At 45.0% G+C, this 16,333-nt stretch overlaps 1 protein-coding gene across 2 annotated transcripts in view; it reads right to left on the reverse strand.

Annotated features, from left to right (window-relative positions):
• The window catches only part of EFL1 (elongation factor like GTPase 1), a 119,382-nt gene extending 103,132 nt beyond the window's left edge, over nt 1-16,250 (reverse strand). For both annotated transcript variants that reach the window (XM_028089403.2, XM_028089404.2), the window contains exons 1-4: nt 16,150-16,250; nt 15,282-15,391; nt 13,232-13,299; nt 8,153-8,237 (exon numbers count right to left, since the gene is read on the reverse strand). In XM_028089403.2, coding sequence (XP_027945204.1) covers nt 8,153-8,237; nt 13,232-13,299; nt 15,282-15,372 — 244 coding nt within the window. In that variant the 5' untranslated portion in view covers nt 15,373-15,391; nt 16,150-16,250. The remainder of the gene's footprint in view (nt 1-8,152; nt 8,238-13,231; nt 13,300-15,281; nt 15,392-16,149) is intronic.
• Nucleotides 16,251-16,333: the final 83 nt, after the last annotated feature.

Consider the following 16,333-nt stretch of genomic DNA (forward strand, 5'->3'; position numbering starts at 1 on the left):
GCACTAGCAGGGTCTAAGGTCCTATCAGCTCCCATCACGTAAAACAGAAGCTGTGAGATTCCTAAAATCTCTCCACATTTTCCTAGCCTAACCCTTCATAGATAAACATGCCCCCAAAGGGAAGAGATGTATGCAATGTCACACAAGGAGCCAGCCAGAAACACACCCAGGTCGGTCTAATGACCTTAGTCACTTCCTATAGAGGTCCTAGATTCCTTTATACTTTGCAGCTGGGGAAACAACACTTGCTCGCTCATTTGGATGAAGTCCAAGTGTGGAGAACTGTAAGCGCTCTCCCACCCTGCCTGACAACAGCCAGGCCTGAGACAGAACTTCCAGAGCCTGTGTCTGCTGTCAGGTCCCTTACAGAATTTAAAAATACATCCACAGAGAAACTCCGGGCTTCCTACATAATAGTGCTCTTGCCTTTTACTGGGGTTACAGACCTTTTAGATGACATTCAGAAAAACAAATACACCTACCTACCAATCCACCTATCTATCTATCCACCTACCTACCCTCCCCTAATAATGCACCCAATTCCAGACCCCCTGAAATTTATTCAAGGACAGCAAGTTCAGATCCCAAAGACAACAGAAAGCTAGGGATATATCAAGTGTTTTCACCTGCAAATAGGCAACATAAAAAATAAGACTGCGTGACCAAAAACCTTTGGGAAATGCGGGGCGGGGGGGGGCGGGGTTCGGGGTGAGGAAGAGGCTCAGAACACACGTATGTACTAAAGGCTCAGAGAAGCTCTGTAATAAAGAAGCCTGACTTCTCAAATGTACCTGACGAGAGAAAGGCTTTGGGCCGTGGTCACCCACACAGCTGAGAAGCACAGAGCTCAGCATACAACCGGTCTCTGACTTTCAATGACTTTTTTTATCTTCACTCTTTCCAAGTAACTTCAAAACTAAATTTCAAAGGTAGGGAAAAGAAGTCCAATATCCATCAGAGGAAAAAAAAAAAAAGCCCATAAACCCAACTCTTCTGCTGTCTTCAGCCACGCTGTGCCTCTTTAAGACTTGTTTCCCTGAATGCCATCTACCACCGTTTGTGTGTGTGAGCATCAAACACACACACACAAATAAAAAAACAAAAAAAAAAAAAAATAAATGGGTGTGGGGCTGATCACGTTAGATATTATGACTCCTGTTAAAGGAAATTTTCACTTCTAGGCATGCTAAATGACTTTTCTGATTTGCCACACGGTCCTAAAGGCGCATATGGACTGACTCCTGCTAGCGCATTAAGCCATACTTCCCAGGCATTCCAAAACACACCTCTTCATTTCAGGGACTGCTCTAATCGGCAGAGCGCCAATCCATTTTATTTTTTTTTCCCATGTTCCAGGAGCCTGGGGAAAAGAAAAAGCTGGAAGTCCTGAAGTTAATCATGGCAGGTATCTTGCAGACAGTTTCTGCTCACGGGGAGTTATGGGAAAATCATCCCTCCCATGCCCGTGAGTCCTCCAGGCTTAGGGTGCCACGGGTAATTGCCTCACGGAAGGTGCACATCTGTCACCAGTGCCTGCCAAGGTCTCCTTTGTGAAGAGGAAAACTTCACAAGGTCATGTTCAATTTCCGAAACACGGAAGACGTTCGCTAGCACACACACACAAAGCTGATGGGAGACAACGTGCCTTCAAACAAAGGGAGATGTCCATCCACTCGTGGACGAAGATCCGCACCTCATGTGAGTGTCTCTTCTGTTTTGGCATGTTAGGAGAACACTATATCTCACGACAATGGTATCAGGAACACGGACAAAACCCAAGCCACGTGAGAACACGTTCCCTGGCACATGACTTACAGAACATGCAACACTTATGGACAAAAGTTAGGCCCCAACTAAATGGTAACCACAGGAGTTGTCACAGGAAGTTTCCACAGGAAATACCACTATCCTCCCTTTCTATTTTAAAGTAGTATGTAAGATTATAGTAAATCAACTGATATGGTTCATTATTTCAGGGAACTGAAATAATGATACATTTTATCTCCTATTTGCCAACACAGGTAACGGGTCTCTGCAGGGGAACCGAGTGGGTCTTCGTGAGAAGGCTCTTACAAGAAGAGGTTGTGGGCGGTTGATCCTGATGGTAGGAATGTCAGGAGTGAGGTGGTTTAGAGAGGAGTGAGACAATGGCCTACAACCAACCATGAACGGCAAACAAATGAAGTTTTCTTGCTGCATGGCCCCGTCCCGAAGTCCTCTCCAGACCCTCGCCCCGACGTGAAACAAAGGAGACCACACGTGGGCCACCTCTGACTACGGCTGACCTCACCGGCTTGTGGTTTTTCTCGGCGTGCCCATCCATGCCAGCCACTTGGTACTGGGGCCACACCCTGAACTCTGACATCGCTAGGAACCTCGCCACCTTTGAAATCCTGCTGCGTGGGTAGGAAATCTAGCAATTACATGACTACACTGTCTTGACCTTTCTACTTACTGGCATTTTTGCCTGTAAGGATAAAATAAGAACCAGAATAAAGAAGCCTTGTCTAAAAAAAAAAAAGGGTTGATGTTCATTTCTTGGAACCTACGTCTTCCAAACCTTGGCAACCTGCTTAGAATCTGTTTACTTCAACCCCGAGGGAAAGTCAGAGACTGAGGGCTATCTTTCATTCAATTTCATACGGGCTGTACGTGTCACTACCGGAAGGCACAGGTGCCACTGTCAGAGCCGCTCCAAGAGTGAACGCAGCATGCCCCGACCAAGACGGGGCAGGGGGACGTGGAGCTGGAAGGATGAATGAGCATCTGTTTTCACAATGAGACAGACTGGAGTGAGCAGCCTTAAAAGCTAATGGTCAAGTTGTCAGTGAAGATACAGGAGAGAAGAAACTCAGCAGGAGCCAAGTCCCGAGCACACGTCTGTCAGTAGCCCTGAGGACCAGCCAAGACCCCAGCCCAGGAAAAGGAAGAAGTGTAGCGCTAGCTCTGTCCATGGTTACAGTTCTGCTCGGAGAAATGACAGAAGGCAAAGAAACTGAGGCCCTTGGAGGGACTGGCAGTGACATGACCGATCCGGGCGGTCAGAGGCGGGCAGTGAATGCAGGATGCGGACGGGGCTCAAGGAGCAACAGAACTTGATGAAGTCCAAGAATGGGTACTTCACCCCACAGGTGAGAGAGTAGGAGGATCGAAGACTCTGGGGAAGGGAGTATTCCAACCTGAGATGTCAAAGACGGGCAGTTCCAGACGATGCTAACAACCAGAAAGGAGCCGTGACAGAGAGCGGGTGAAGAAGTGGAGATCTACCCACTGCCACTGTTGAGAGGCCACGTCGGTGGAGGGTTCGTTGTCAGGAATGGTAAAACCTACCTTGGCAGATTTGGGTAAGAAGGACAATTACGAGTCAGGCGCTAACGTCGCTAATGGGTTTGCACCATCCTCGGGAGCTGATGACGACAAGAAAGAGGCTAACAGGCCGTATGAATCTCAAAAGAAAGGGGGGTTTTAAAACAGGGCTGGAAGAATGAAGCTTTGAACTAGAAGCAGGGGATGAAGAGAATGGCAACCCCATGTCTTAACCCAGAGACGGATGGAGCAAGGCAGAATGAGTCCAAGGAGAGCAGTGTCCTGGGAAAACAGCCAGGCCAGCAGCGGAGGAGAGAACATCAACAAAAAGACGCTGAGGATGGAGAGATGCTTGTTTACCTTGGAACCTTTGCAGAGTACATTTTGGGAAGGAAGGGAATAGCAGGAGGTTGAGGGAGGGTCTTAACATCACAGAGAAACATGGGGAAGAGACGGCTAGGGAGGCTCCCATCTTGGGTGGTGACCAAGAACAGCCCGGATGTGGGCAATGCTGGCTGCAAGATGTCTCTAAGCAGCCCCAGCAATCCCTCGTGGACAGGAGAGAGGCACGCTTCAGGAGCCATCGGCCATGGTCTGGACTGACCGACCTCCAGGAGACTGCTGGTCCCAGTGAACAAGCTGGAAACGGAATCATCTGGTTCCCAGGACCACTGCCACATGCTAACGCCTCTCTCTGTGGGAAAGTTTCTGAAACTCCCTGAACTCCACTCTGTGTGTGTAAAAGGACAGTAGTACCCATCTCCCAGGCTTGCTGTGAGGAGTACCCATGAAATCATGTGTATGAGGCACTCGGCTTAGAACCAAACCAACATGCACCCATTTTCTTACACCCAGCACCAACAGAATGCTTCACAGAGAAAAGCGTTATCTTAAGAGAAAGAAGTCTGACCTTTAGCCAAGTAAGGGACAGACGATGGAACCACCACCCCCCCCCGACTCCTAGCCTGTCCCATAAATAGGACAATAATTGGGACCGTGGGTTACTGTTCACATTTCCAGAGGGAAAAGGAAGCTACCGCATCTCAGTAAGAAAGGCTTTCCAGCACATGCTGGCCTGGTGTGAATGTGGGTGGCACGACTCGGTCTCCCACTGACCCGTCTCTGCACATTAAGACCAGAGAGCCTGCAGAGAGCCTGTCCTTGGCCTCCAAGCTCCACTCGGTGGCCTTGTGGATGAACGCTGAGTGTCTCACTGAACCGGGCTGTTAGCTGGCCTGTGAGCCTCACATCACAAACCGGAAGCCTCTAAGTTAAAGCCTGCTGCAATTCTTCCATGGGGGGTTTCACAAATTTGTAAAGGAGTTGCCAACAGCTTAAAAATTGGAGGATTTTACCAAAAGCCCGAAGCCAACTTTTCTTGAAAAAGCAGATTCCCACATAACATCAGTCAGCTGGAGCAGAATGGCATCTACCCCGACCTGGGGGTATTGGGGTGTATTTCAGGGGTGGATACAATTAATTCACTGTCTAGCCTGCCTTGCTCAGGTAGAGGTATTGATACCAACACCACGTCAAAAACTAATAATATACGACTTAATGGTCACATGTGACTGGTGCTGTAAGAAGTAGTTAATGATTTGGGGAAAAATTAAGTTAGACACTTACCTCACAGCTTGTGTGCATGCGCACGCACACACATAAAATTATGGCTGGATTAGATGTAAAAACCGAAAACACAATGTGGTAAAACCAGGGGTGGTTTTTATTTCATTCTTGTGTTTTACTGCATATTCTATAATATGTTGAATTTTCTATAATACATACAAATTTGTAAATGAATTTAGAATTTTTAAAAAGATGAAGTAGAATGAACATTTCAGAAGTTCTGCAACAGTAATATTTATTCACAGGTATAAAGAATGGCTACACAGTAGAAATGGCAGCAATATGCCCTGAGACTATTCGAAGAATACTCTATGAATTTCAAATTATTTGACCCATTTAAAGACATTTCTCTCATCTTTATCTGAATTCTGGGCTAAAGGATTCAAAGGAATTACATACCCTTAGGATTTTTTTATAGAATGTACAATGTATAGTATTTCCTAACTCTTGAAATGACTAGATAAATGGATGGTATCCCTGCGGGAAGGACAAAGGGAGGTAAGAAATAGGGAAATAACAAGGTTTAACAACATGGTCCCAACATTTGTAGCAAATTTTGGTCACAATTGTAAAGATGAGAGGCTCCATTTTCTCAAGGAAGAACCGGGTCCCTGGAAAATGTGAAGTATCACCTTCTACAATATAACTGGGTTTTCCACACCATTTCAATAACATACCTGGGTTTTGTAAGCATGTTTACTTTAAACTAGGAAAATGCCCTCTCTTTTAATCCAAATAAGGATTTGAAAAAAACTTTTGGAAGCCAGTTAAATCAAGAGTCAGAACCAGAGCAGACTGAATTAACATTGAGTGCAAAGATTCTTACCACAGAGGTTATTTGGAAGGGGGCAGGAAGGAGGGGAAGACACAGGGAAATAAAAATCACCTGTGGAGTTTCTTCAACCAACAGGCTTCCCTTCCCCGGGAGGAGGTCCCCTTCAGACTGCCCCACCTTCACAGCAGGAACACCCTCTCGCAGAGAATCCGTACTGAGATACAGACGAGAATGCTGTCTTATCTTGGAGGCGCTCGGACAGCATGTGCCTCACTCAGCACCTCCAACTTCTATCCCCATTTTGTACGTAGGGAAAAGAAGACTCTGCACCAATCGTCAGGTGTAGCAACTGCCTACGCCCAAGCCCCCTCTAGGCAGTCGTGCGCACAGAGAGACACATTTGATCCTCTATGACTCCACTCCAATCACCACTCAACACGCTAGGAGGCGACCGTCCAACCCAAGGGTGGCCAATCCATAGGTGCAACCTCTGCCAGGGCCCAGCATAAAAAGATAAGCTAGGACACATCTTGCTCCTGAGACTGTGTGATCAGAAACACAAGACAAAGCAGCAGTAAGCAATGGAAATAGGGTGAAAAAACAGAAGTTGAGATGAGAGGTCAGGGCAAAGTGAGTTTGTGAAGATGGGGACACTAAGAGTAGGCAAAAGCTACGAAAGAGAGAAAAGGCTTACAGGGTAACAGAGACAAAGACAGAGGATGAGACCCAGGGATGATAAGAGTGGAGTTCCAGAGAGAAGACCCGTTAACTTGTACTAATGGTCTCTAGGGCCACCTTGGATCCAGAATCAACACCCGGCTTCAATTTCTATGAGATGTCACTCGATGTTCCTGTTTTTTTGGTTTTCATGAATACTGTCTCCAATATCGTGATACTCATAATCTTTCAATAAGCCATCCCACCTCAGCACAAGCGAGCTAAAGTCTTGGTTCTGTGCAGTCAAGAAAGCATATCTAAAACAACCTGAGAGCGAGATGCCCAAGGTCAGGGGTCAACAAAGCAGAGGTTAGACCATTCAATCCCCAGGGTCCTATAGCCATTCTACTACAACACCACGCCAGGGAGACAAGTGAATTGGAATGGGTGTTATGTGATATAAAGTAAACCTTAATAAAATGTTTAAAAAGGGGTTGGCAGAACTGGAGACCAAATTCAGAGGCAACAACTAAAACAGACATCTAGAGGAATCGTCAAATAAAAACAGACTAAAGAGTGTGGAGAGGAAGGTACAAATCTCTTGAAGTCTATAAAAAATAAGGGGAGATAGTAAATAAACTGACCCATGCCACACAACGAGGACATACCCTTTAAAATGAGAGGTAGTTTTAAAAAGATAAGGCATTACTTTAAATATTAAACATTAGGAATTCATTGAGAATACCTAAGAGCTTCAAAACTGGTTTAGTACAAAAATATTTTGCAGACTGACGTTAAAGGGACTAGAGCTGCGCCTCAGGCAGAAGGCCCCCTGGTGCCAGGGCCGGACACAGGGCACTGGGAAAGATGAGCCACAGATCAGTCGCGTAGGGAAATGAAATACATCTTTATTATTTTCTTCTAATTATAAAAAGGCACATTTTGTGTAAAGTTTCCAAAGAGTACAAAAATAAATATTTTAGAAAATGTAAGTTTCATATAACTCAGCCCCTGGAGATAACGGATGTTAAGGTTTTAGTGTGCATCCTTCCAGACATCTCTGTCTACACACATAGTATTTTATTACCAAAACACACTCTTACCGTACAAGCATTTACTCTGCGACTTGCTTTTTGTCTCAACATATTTTTCCTATATTATCACATATAGATCCAACAGGTGTTTGAAGAGCCGTATGCTTATCACGGGAAGGAAGTATCAGTGCACTTGACCATTTTCCAAAGACAGACATAAAGGTTGTTGGCATTTTTTTTAACTAATACAAACTTTCTGGTGAACATCACTGAATATATATCTCACATACTTGTAAGACTATTTCTGTCACGTAAATTCCTGTAAGTATTACCGTGGAATGACATCCTGACTTGGGGAAAGCAAGCTGTAATGATTATGGCAACCCAATTAAGAAAGATTCTAAATCCAACACTGAGGCCATAGGACAGATTAAGGATCCAGCCAGGAGATGGAACACTAAGGCTGAGCCAGCAAAGTCCTGAGACTCTTGACCGTCCTTGTGAAGAAATCCATACAATCGCCTGGGTGGATGGGGGGCAGGTGTGAACTGCCCGTTCTTCTGCCCTCAAGCCAGTCAGAGGTCCCCATCTGCATCCAAGTCTGGACAGCCTGTCTCTGACAACAGATCATCTGGAGGCCAGGATGAAATGTGTGGAATGTAAAGCAAAGAAACTGAGGCATACAATTAATTCAGAAAGAGAAAGAAGGACACTGAAGATACAAAACTATTTTTTCTTTAAAACACAGATTTACCTTTCGCATAATGTAGTGAAATGGCACTGGATTTCATAGTGATCCCTCGAACCTGTTCATCTTCTCTGCTGTCCATGTACCTTAACTGTAAAAATGCAACAAAAGCATCCTTACTTCCCAATGAATTAAAAAGTCAACATTAAAATGGACCGAGTTGGACTTTTGCTTTAAACACACAATTTTTAAACTAAAAGCCCTCTGTATTTGTTACAAGTGGGGAAGGATTGGAGAACTTTCTGAATGTATTCCAATACCACACACCCTCCCCAGAGTGCTGCTCATTCACATGTGGGCCGTGAATGACTGGGTACTCCGTGAACAAGTCACAGGAAGTAGCATGTGGAGGAATCCCTTCTGCACATCCAGAACAGAGCCTGTCTTTCCCTACTCCTAGGCTATTCGACAAAGTCCCAGCAAAGATTGAAACAGAAGGTGTCTAGAAGCATGAGGAGCCTTCACTCCTTTCCCCAAATCATCAGATTTTAAACACGTTTTTTAAAAAAAAGAACGGTATGGTGGAAGGTATTTCTAATGTGACCAGTTAGCTGATGGCTTTTATCAGTGTTAATATCACAAACAATGGCCCACACCTCGTTCTCTGGGCTCCGCAGCGCATCGGCACTGACTGAGCCACCATTCCCCTGCACCCCCTCGGCCCTGCACGCCTCACTAACTTCCTTCCTTCCTCTCCAGGACCGCCGTCGCTTGCCCTGCTTTACTTCTCTCCACTGTGTCTCCTTTGAAAAATTCTTCACCTTTACATTGACTCACTTCTTTCATTCAAATGTTGCGGGAATAACTTACTGACCTGGGACTGCCACATTCACTCATCCCACATCAACTTAATCTGCCGACAGCCTTCCATTCCCGCAGCTCTGGCAAAACCAAACTCCTAAAAGCTACAGCGACCTCTGGCCAAACACAATCATCCTAACCTTCCATCTTCCTGATTTCAGTGTGGCATCAGACAGACATAGCTTCTGACCCTTGCGTGCGGGTGTGGACACACGCACGTGTGAGATTCTTCTAGGAGTCTGCAATCTCCTAGCTCCCTTCCTAGCTCTCCTGAGATGGTACTGCTGGTTCCCCTTCACCTCTCTGACCTCTGAGGCCTTCCTCCAAAGTCTTCGTCGCTGGTCATTCTTCTACATGTGTTTTTAAGCACTGAGTTGATACAAAACATATATACAGCAAAAAGAATAATACAGTGAACACCTGTGTGGGTGCCATCCTATTTAAGAAAGAAAAAGATTTATGTTACTTTTGACGTCCCCCTGTGCCCCTGGCTCAGAGGTAACTACTATCCTAAATTTTACCTTGTTCATTCACTTGCTTTCGTTTTAAGTTTTAAAAATGAGTGTACCACCAAGCAATATGTCATTTAGAGTTGCAGGTTTTAGGCTCTATACGAATGGAATCATACTCTACATACATACATACACACACACACACACACACACACACACATATATGGTACCGTCACTTTGTCTCTGCTCAATATCATATTCCTGAGATTTGTCCAATAGGATATTGATGGGCAGACATAGTCATCATTCACTCATTTCCATTACTGTAGGATTCCACTACACAAAGCCACCACACCTTATTCATCCATGCTGTTTGTGATGGGAAAGGTGGATGGATTCTAGTTTTTTAAACTATCACTGAGCTGTCATTAACAGATGAATGTCTGTCTCTTGGTAGACTACCTAGAAGTGGAATTTCTGAGATATTAAATGCACACATCTTCAATGTTACTAGCTATTTCCACATTGTTTTCCGAAGAGACTGAACTGTCCCACGCTTTGAAGAGTGAATTAGAGCCTCTCCTGCCAGACCTCAGCAACACCTGAAATGGTCAGGCAATTTTTCAAATCAGATGGATGATAATATTTTTCTAACTTACATCTCTCCAATTATCAGTGGGGTTGAGGAACCTTCTATGAGTTTACCCTGAGTTTCCTGTTCAAGATGTTCGTCCATCTTTTTAATGGTTGTGTTATAGATTTATTCTGTTTTGGATAAGAGTTATTTATAATCGCTGAATATTAGCCCTTAGTCAATTATGTGTCATTATTTCCCCCAGTTACCAGGCTTGTCTTTTCACTTTCTTTATGGTGTCTCCTGAAAAATAGATGTTCTTAGTTTTAATGTAGTTGAGTTGATCAAACTTACATAATGGTATGTACTTCTTTGTCTTATATAAGAAATCTTCTCTTAAGGTCATAGAAGTATTGTCCTGTATTATTTTCTACAAATTTTATAATTTTGCCTCTCACATATAAGTATTTTAATTACGTGCTACTGGTTTTTGTGTGCAGTGTTAGGTAGAGGTCCAACTTTATTTATTTTCCATATAGATAACCAACTGTCCAAGGACAACGCATAGAGAGGCTCATCTTTTCCCTACAGATCAGAAATGCCAGCTCTGTGATAAATCAGGATCCCTGTTTCTAGGCCTGCTATTCTGGGCCATGTCAATTTTATCCCTCAGCCAACTGCAAACCGCAAGCTATCGTAGATTCATAGTAAGTCCTGCCATCCGGTAAGACACATTGCACACCCTACTCTTCTTCAGACATGTCTTTACAGACAAGTCATTACTGGCCCTTTGTTCTGCATGATTTTAGAATCAGCATATCAAATTCAAATTTTAAAAAACTTGAAATTTTTTACAAGAACTGCTTACAGGTCAACATGAAAGAAAACTGTCATTTTAAAAATACTGAGTCCAGCAATCTGTGAGCATGTACTTACGTTTTCCCCAATATCTCACAGGGACATGTTTTGTGCTATATAAGTGCTCTATTATATGTTCTGCTTATTGCTCATGTATACTCTTTTCAATGACTTTTGTATCCTGAAGGCTGCTAAATTCTTATTAATATCCTAGCAATTTATCTGTATACTCTTCTGCGTTTTCTACAAAGTCATACCACCCTTTCTAAAACTCCTATTTTTCTTTTTCGCTTTGTGGTTGCCGCAGAACCTCCAGGGCAGTGACAGCAGAAGCGGGAACACAATGAGCAGAAGGGGGAAGGAGCTGCCCTTGCCTTATTCCTGAATATAAATGCAAAAATGTCAACACTGCATCATTACGGGTACATGATTTTTTGTAAATACTCCATATCACAGTGCAGAAATTCCCTTCTATGCCTACTTCGCTAAGAGGTATTATCAAAAAGGAGGCTGAATTCTGTTTTCTGCATCTACTGAAATGATCATGACATTCTTACCTTTAATCTGTTAACATGATGAAATGACATATTAAACCAATCTTAAATTCTTTGCGATAAACTCTATTTAGCTATGAAAAACTAGCTCTTTATACAATTCCAGATTCTGCTTCTTAATAATGGCTCTAACTTTTGCATCTCCCATCACACGGCTGTTATGGCATTGTCCCGTCCTGTATTATTACTCTCGCCCACTTCGGGAATCAAGGTGGGGGGCTGGAGAGTACTCCCTGCTTCCTCCCCGCTGTGTTCTGGAATGGATGAGCAGAACTGAGAACATTTGTTCCCTGAATGTGTGCTAGAACAAGAGAGTTAAACCATCTGGACCTTGTGGAAAGATTTTTGCCAACAAATTCCATTTCTGGAATGCCTATTTTCTCTCTCTTCCTGACCCCACCGTGGTGGGTCCCAGCTCCCCATCTCTAAGCCTGTTGCTGGGCTGCTGCCCATCTTGTCCCACCCCCACCTTCCCATCCCTGCAGCACTTTCTCCCCTAGCAGGCTGCACTTCTCCTCCTTGCCTTTCTTCTTGATCAATTTCGCTAGATATTTATCACTCATGTTAAAAGATGACCAGAAATCGTCTGTATTGCTAATATTTTTTAATAGAATTATCTTTCTAGAGAAATTTTAAGTTCAAAGAACAACTGATCGGAGAGTACAGAGGCTCTCAACCACCACCCCCAACACACTCACAAGCAGTTTCCCTGTTATTCACACCTTGTGTTAGTGCGAGTGCAGTACACTTTACACTTAATGAACCCCTATCAATGCATCTTTATGAACTGAAGTCCCTAGTTCACGTTAGGGCTCACTCTTTACATGTGTAATGACCTGTGTCCACCTTTACCGTATCATAGGTATTGGTTATAACAATCTTTTCCAAGAACTGACTTCAGCTTCATTGATCTTTTTTATAAAATATTTGTTTTCTACTTCGCTAACGTGTGCTTCATTATTTCCATCTACTTACTTTAGGGCTATTGCACTTTTCAAACTTCTCAGGTAGAGAAAACACAAGCGGTTCCTTATTTCACTCAGTCTGGTTTCCTCGGTCCCTCTGCGTGGCACCTCAGGTCAGTCCTCACACCACCTGCCTCCAATGTGCGAGTCTGAAACCAGTCTCCTATAGCTACTTTCCTATTCATTTCTGCTTCTCTACCTCCTCTCCTCTCCGTTCCCAGTCACCTGACAAATTCTGCTGATTGTGTCCTAGATTCATTAAGGGAAGGGACATCTCCATTTCTCTATTGCCAGTAACTTATTCCACATCCTTTCACTCAGAGCTGGAAACAAACATCTCTTTAACTGCATTTCCTAAAACACTGTTTTCCATCATGACACTCAAGACTTTGGAAGTCCTCCTTTGGTACTCAAGTTAGCCTTCAAGTTCGTCTATGATCCAGTACCCTCTCTCCACCAGCGCGTTTTCCTCTCCCAGTAGTCTCTAGGCAAATGTTCCACTCAAATCAAGCATAACACACAACTTAACCTTGATCCCCATTATCCATCTTATGCCCCCACCTGACAGTTTCTCCACCTTCTCTTCAAACCACATAACCCATCCCCATGAAGAATCTCGTCCTCTGTGGAATGTTCCACAATTGTGCCAGGCTATCACTGGACTTGTCGCAAAAACTCATTTTTGCATTTGTAACATATTCATATAAAGCAATGTAAAAATAACTTTTTCTCAACATCTATTTTTTTTTGCTAACTAGATAAGCAGCTTCTTAGACACATAAACTGCACTTTACACTCTTTTAGGATCACTAAGAACACATGACATTGTAGACAGCTAATACTTACCGAAAGGCAACAAGTATTCATCAAATAGAACTTACCTTACCCGCCAGGCGGCTGGAGATGACCCCGTTGCTAGACAGAAGACAGTCAGTCAGAGTAGTTTTTCCTGTTAAAATAACAATTTTCATTCAAATCTATTTTTTTTCTAAACAGGAAGGGAGATATACCGCACCTACAGAGTTAACTTCTGACTATGAGAACTGGTTTTGCAAAGATTTCCTATTTACCTATACAGAGTGAAGCAAGACCTAATGAGCATTTAGACTTCTGAACAGAATACCATCTGGAAGGACACAGACTCTACTGCTCAAAGTGCTGTAATTTCTATTTCCACCCCGAGGGATCTCATCACCCTCACCTGAAAAGTTGTCAAGTGACTTTCCCCCCCCCAGGATAGTTGTTTTTTGTTTTTTTTTTAAACAGAGGCATCATGTATAGAGTCAAATGCAGACTCCTAGGTAATGAGATAAACCAACATGCCAATGAAAAGACAGAACATCTGATAAACGATACACAGTTAGTAAAATCTGTTCTACAAGAATTTGACTTAGTTCATCATAATTATTAATCATCTGATATCTGAAATAGTGACCATTTTATTAATTTACACTCTTGATAGCTTAGAATGACAAAAGGAGAGCAAAGCACTCATTTTTGTCTCTGAATGGCATACTGGGTAAAACACCACCGAAAAACAGAACATAATCTTCTGCCATATTTCCTCAAGTAGAGCCCTGGCTGGTATTTGCCAGTTAAACTGTCTTAAGAAAAACTTAGCAAAGAAATTCAGGAGATTTACCCTTAGCTCCTACTGTGAGGGCATCAGCTACACTGCAGCTACTCCCAAAGTTACCTAGAATCCAAACATAAAGCTAGGGAGCTACTATGTAATAAAAAAGTCTTTGTAGACTCAAGTACACACTCACAGTTTCACACAAGGTTTTATGGAGTCTACACAATTTGGAGTGGCAGATAAGTTTGTTTAAAGAGTGCTGCTTTTATAGTTACTGCAGCTGGGCTGAAGTAGCAAAAGGAGGGTCTTTTCTTTAAGACAAGTAAGTCTAGAACACTCTGGGAACTTCAGCAAAGCCATGGAATCTGTAATAGTACAAACCAGAAGGCAATCACGGGAGCACTGAAGAGCTGTAATGATGTGCTGTCCACTTGGCATGGACATCTTGTGTGTCCGCACAGTCCTAGGGCGACACTTCCCTACGATCCAGTGGAGTAGAACTCATTATCACTACGGCAAGCATGTACCCCCTGGAGTGTTAAGTGCCCAGAAAGCGCGATCTTTCTGCACTCTGGCTGCATCCCTAGGACCAGACACCATGTGATTTAATTCACAAAGCAAAAGAACAAATACTTTTGCCAAACCTGTCCTCAAAATGTGAGCAGTCATTATAAAAACTCAAGGGGGGCAGAGGGTCAGTGATGGATCTGTACATACCACTCCCTCTCCGCTGGCTTCACCGACACAGTGATCTACCACTTCTCCTTCTCCCAGTTCCCACACCACTGCCCTCAGCTACTACCTCCGGGGCAATAGCCCCCTCACTAACCTCCTATCTGCCTTTCAGTGCACATGAACACGTCCACCAGACTGACCTTTCTAACGTGCTGATTACAACAGCCCTGCTTTGTTTCGTTCTCCCAGTGGCTCCCTACTACCTCATAATAAATATTAATGATCATCTTCACAATAAAGCGTGTACTAGCCAAGGGCTTCTCATTATCACCCTGATCCACGCTCAGCGGGGAGTCTACCTGAGATTCCCTCTCTCCCTCTGCCCCTACCCTTGCTCTGCACTCGCTCGCTCGAGCTCTCTGTCTCTCAAATCAATCAATAAAATCTTAAAAAATAATAAAGTTAAAAACAATGATATACACTATATAGAAGAACGCTAATCACTAGGTAGCTGTGGTCATTTCAAATGCTTTATGGCGAGCGTCTCTAACATTAAACTTCTAAAGACATACTTGCTTCTTAGCAAGCATGTCTCAACTTCCACAGCTTAGCTTTGCTGACACATGTGGAGACACACCCCCTTAACTACTGAAAATAACCCATTTAGAAAGGCTTCTTACCATGGTCAACGTGAGCCAAAACGCAGATGTTCCTGATGTTAGCAGTGTTTTTCTGCAGGTGAATCATCTTATCCAAACTATTGAGCACCATGATCCCTTATTTCCTGTGACTAAAAATTAGGTACGTGTCACACATGGCACACGCGCTAAAGATCAGGGCCTAACATTTTTTCCCCCCGTAACGTGGGGAGCTGACAGGACGTGTCAGGTCCCTTAAGCTAAGAACCCAGGGAATGTCTGTTGAAGGGGACACACCCACCCGGGCCCAAGTCCCGTCTGAGCAGTGGAGCAGATACCACAGCACGCCTGTATCATGCAGCTCGCTCACCCTCCGGGACCCGACGGCCGCGAGGCATCCCGCAGCTCGCCGGGGCGGGAACACCGGTAACTGCCACCAGACAGGCCTTAACCGGGCAATTGTCTCCCGTGTAAGAAGGGTCGTCCGCAGGACGGAGGGAAGACGCTGACACCTCCCCCTTCCGCTCCTCGATCTTTCCCCACTGCCCTGACGCTGGCACTGTCGCTCGCGCTCACTCAAGACCAAACTCCCGGCTCCACCACCGCCCACCGCGCCAGAATAAAGTTCCGGCTCACATGCTCCCTAACCAAGCAGGTGCGCTACGGCGCCTTGGAAAGGAAGGAAAGCACCCACTGCACAGTCCCTTCCCCTCCCTGGGGCCCCGCATTCGCTGTCTCCAGGACACAGGCGGCGGTCCCCGGCCCCCGGGTGGACCCGACGGCTCCGGGCGGCGGCCGCTCCCAGCCCGAGCTCGCCCCGGCACCTCCGGCCCGCCGGCGACCCGAGTCCCCGCTGCCGCCCGGAGCCCTCCGAGGAGGACGCCAGCCGCCAGCGTGGACCCGCACTCACCGGCTGGGGCCGCCCCGCCCGTCCAGCTCAGTCCCACTCGGCCCCGGTCAGCCACTTGCCGGGCCACACCGCACGCGTCGCAGGCGCCCACTTCCCTGCGGTCCCGGACGCGCGCGCGCCGGGGGGGCGGGGCTGGCGGCCGCACGACCTCTGACCCGCGCGCGTCTCTGACGCGCCGGAAGCC

Source organism: Eumetopias jubatus, unplaced genomic scaffold (assembly GCF_037043125.1).
Source record: "Eumetopias jubatus isolate StellerSeaLion01/CBP00866 unplaced genomic scaffold, mEumJub1_p1.0 scaffold_7, whole genome shotgun sequence".
In the NCBI taxonomy this organism is placed as follows: domain Eukaryota; kingdom Metazoa; phylum Chordata; class Mammalia; order Carnivora; family Otariidae; genus Eumetopias; species Eumetopias jubatus.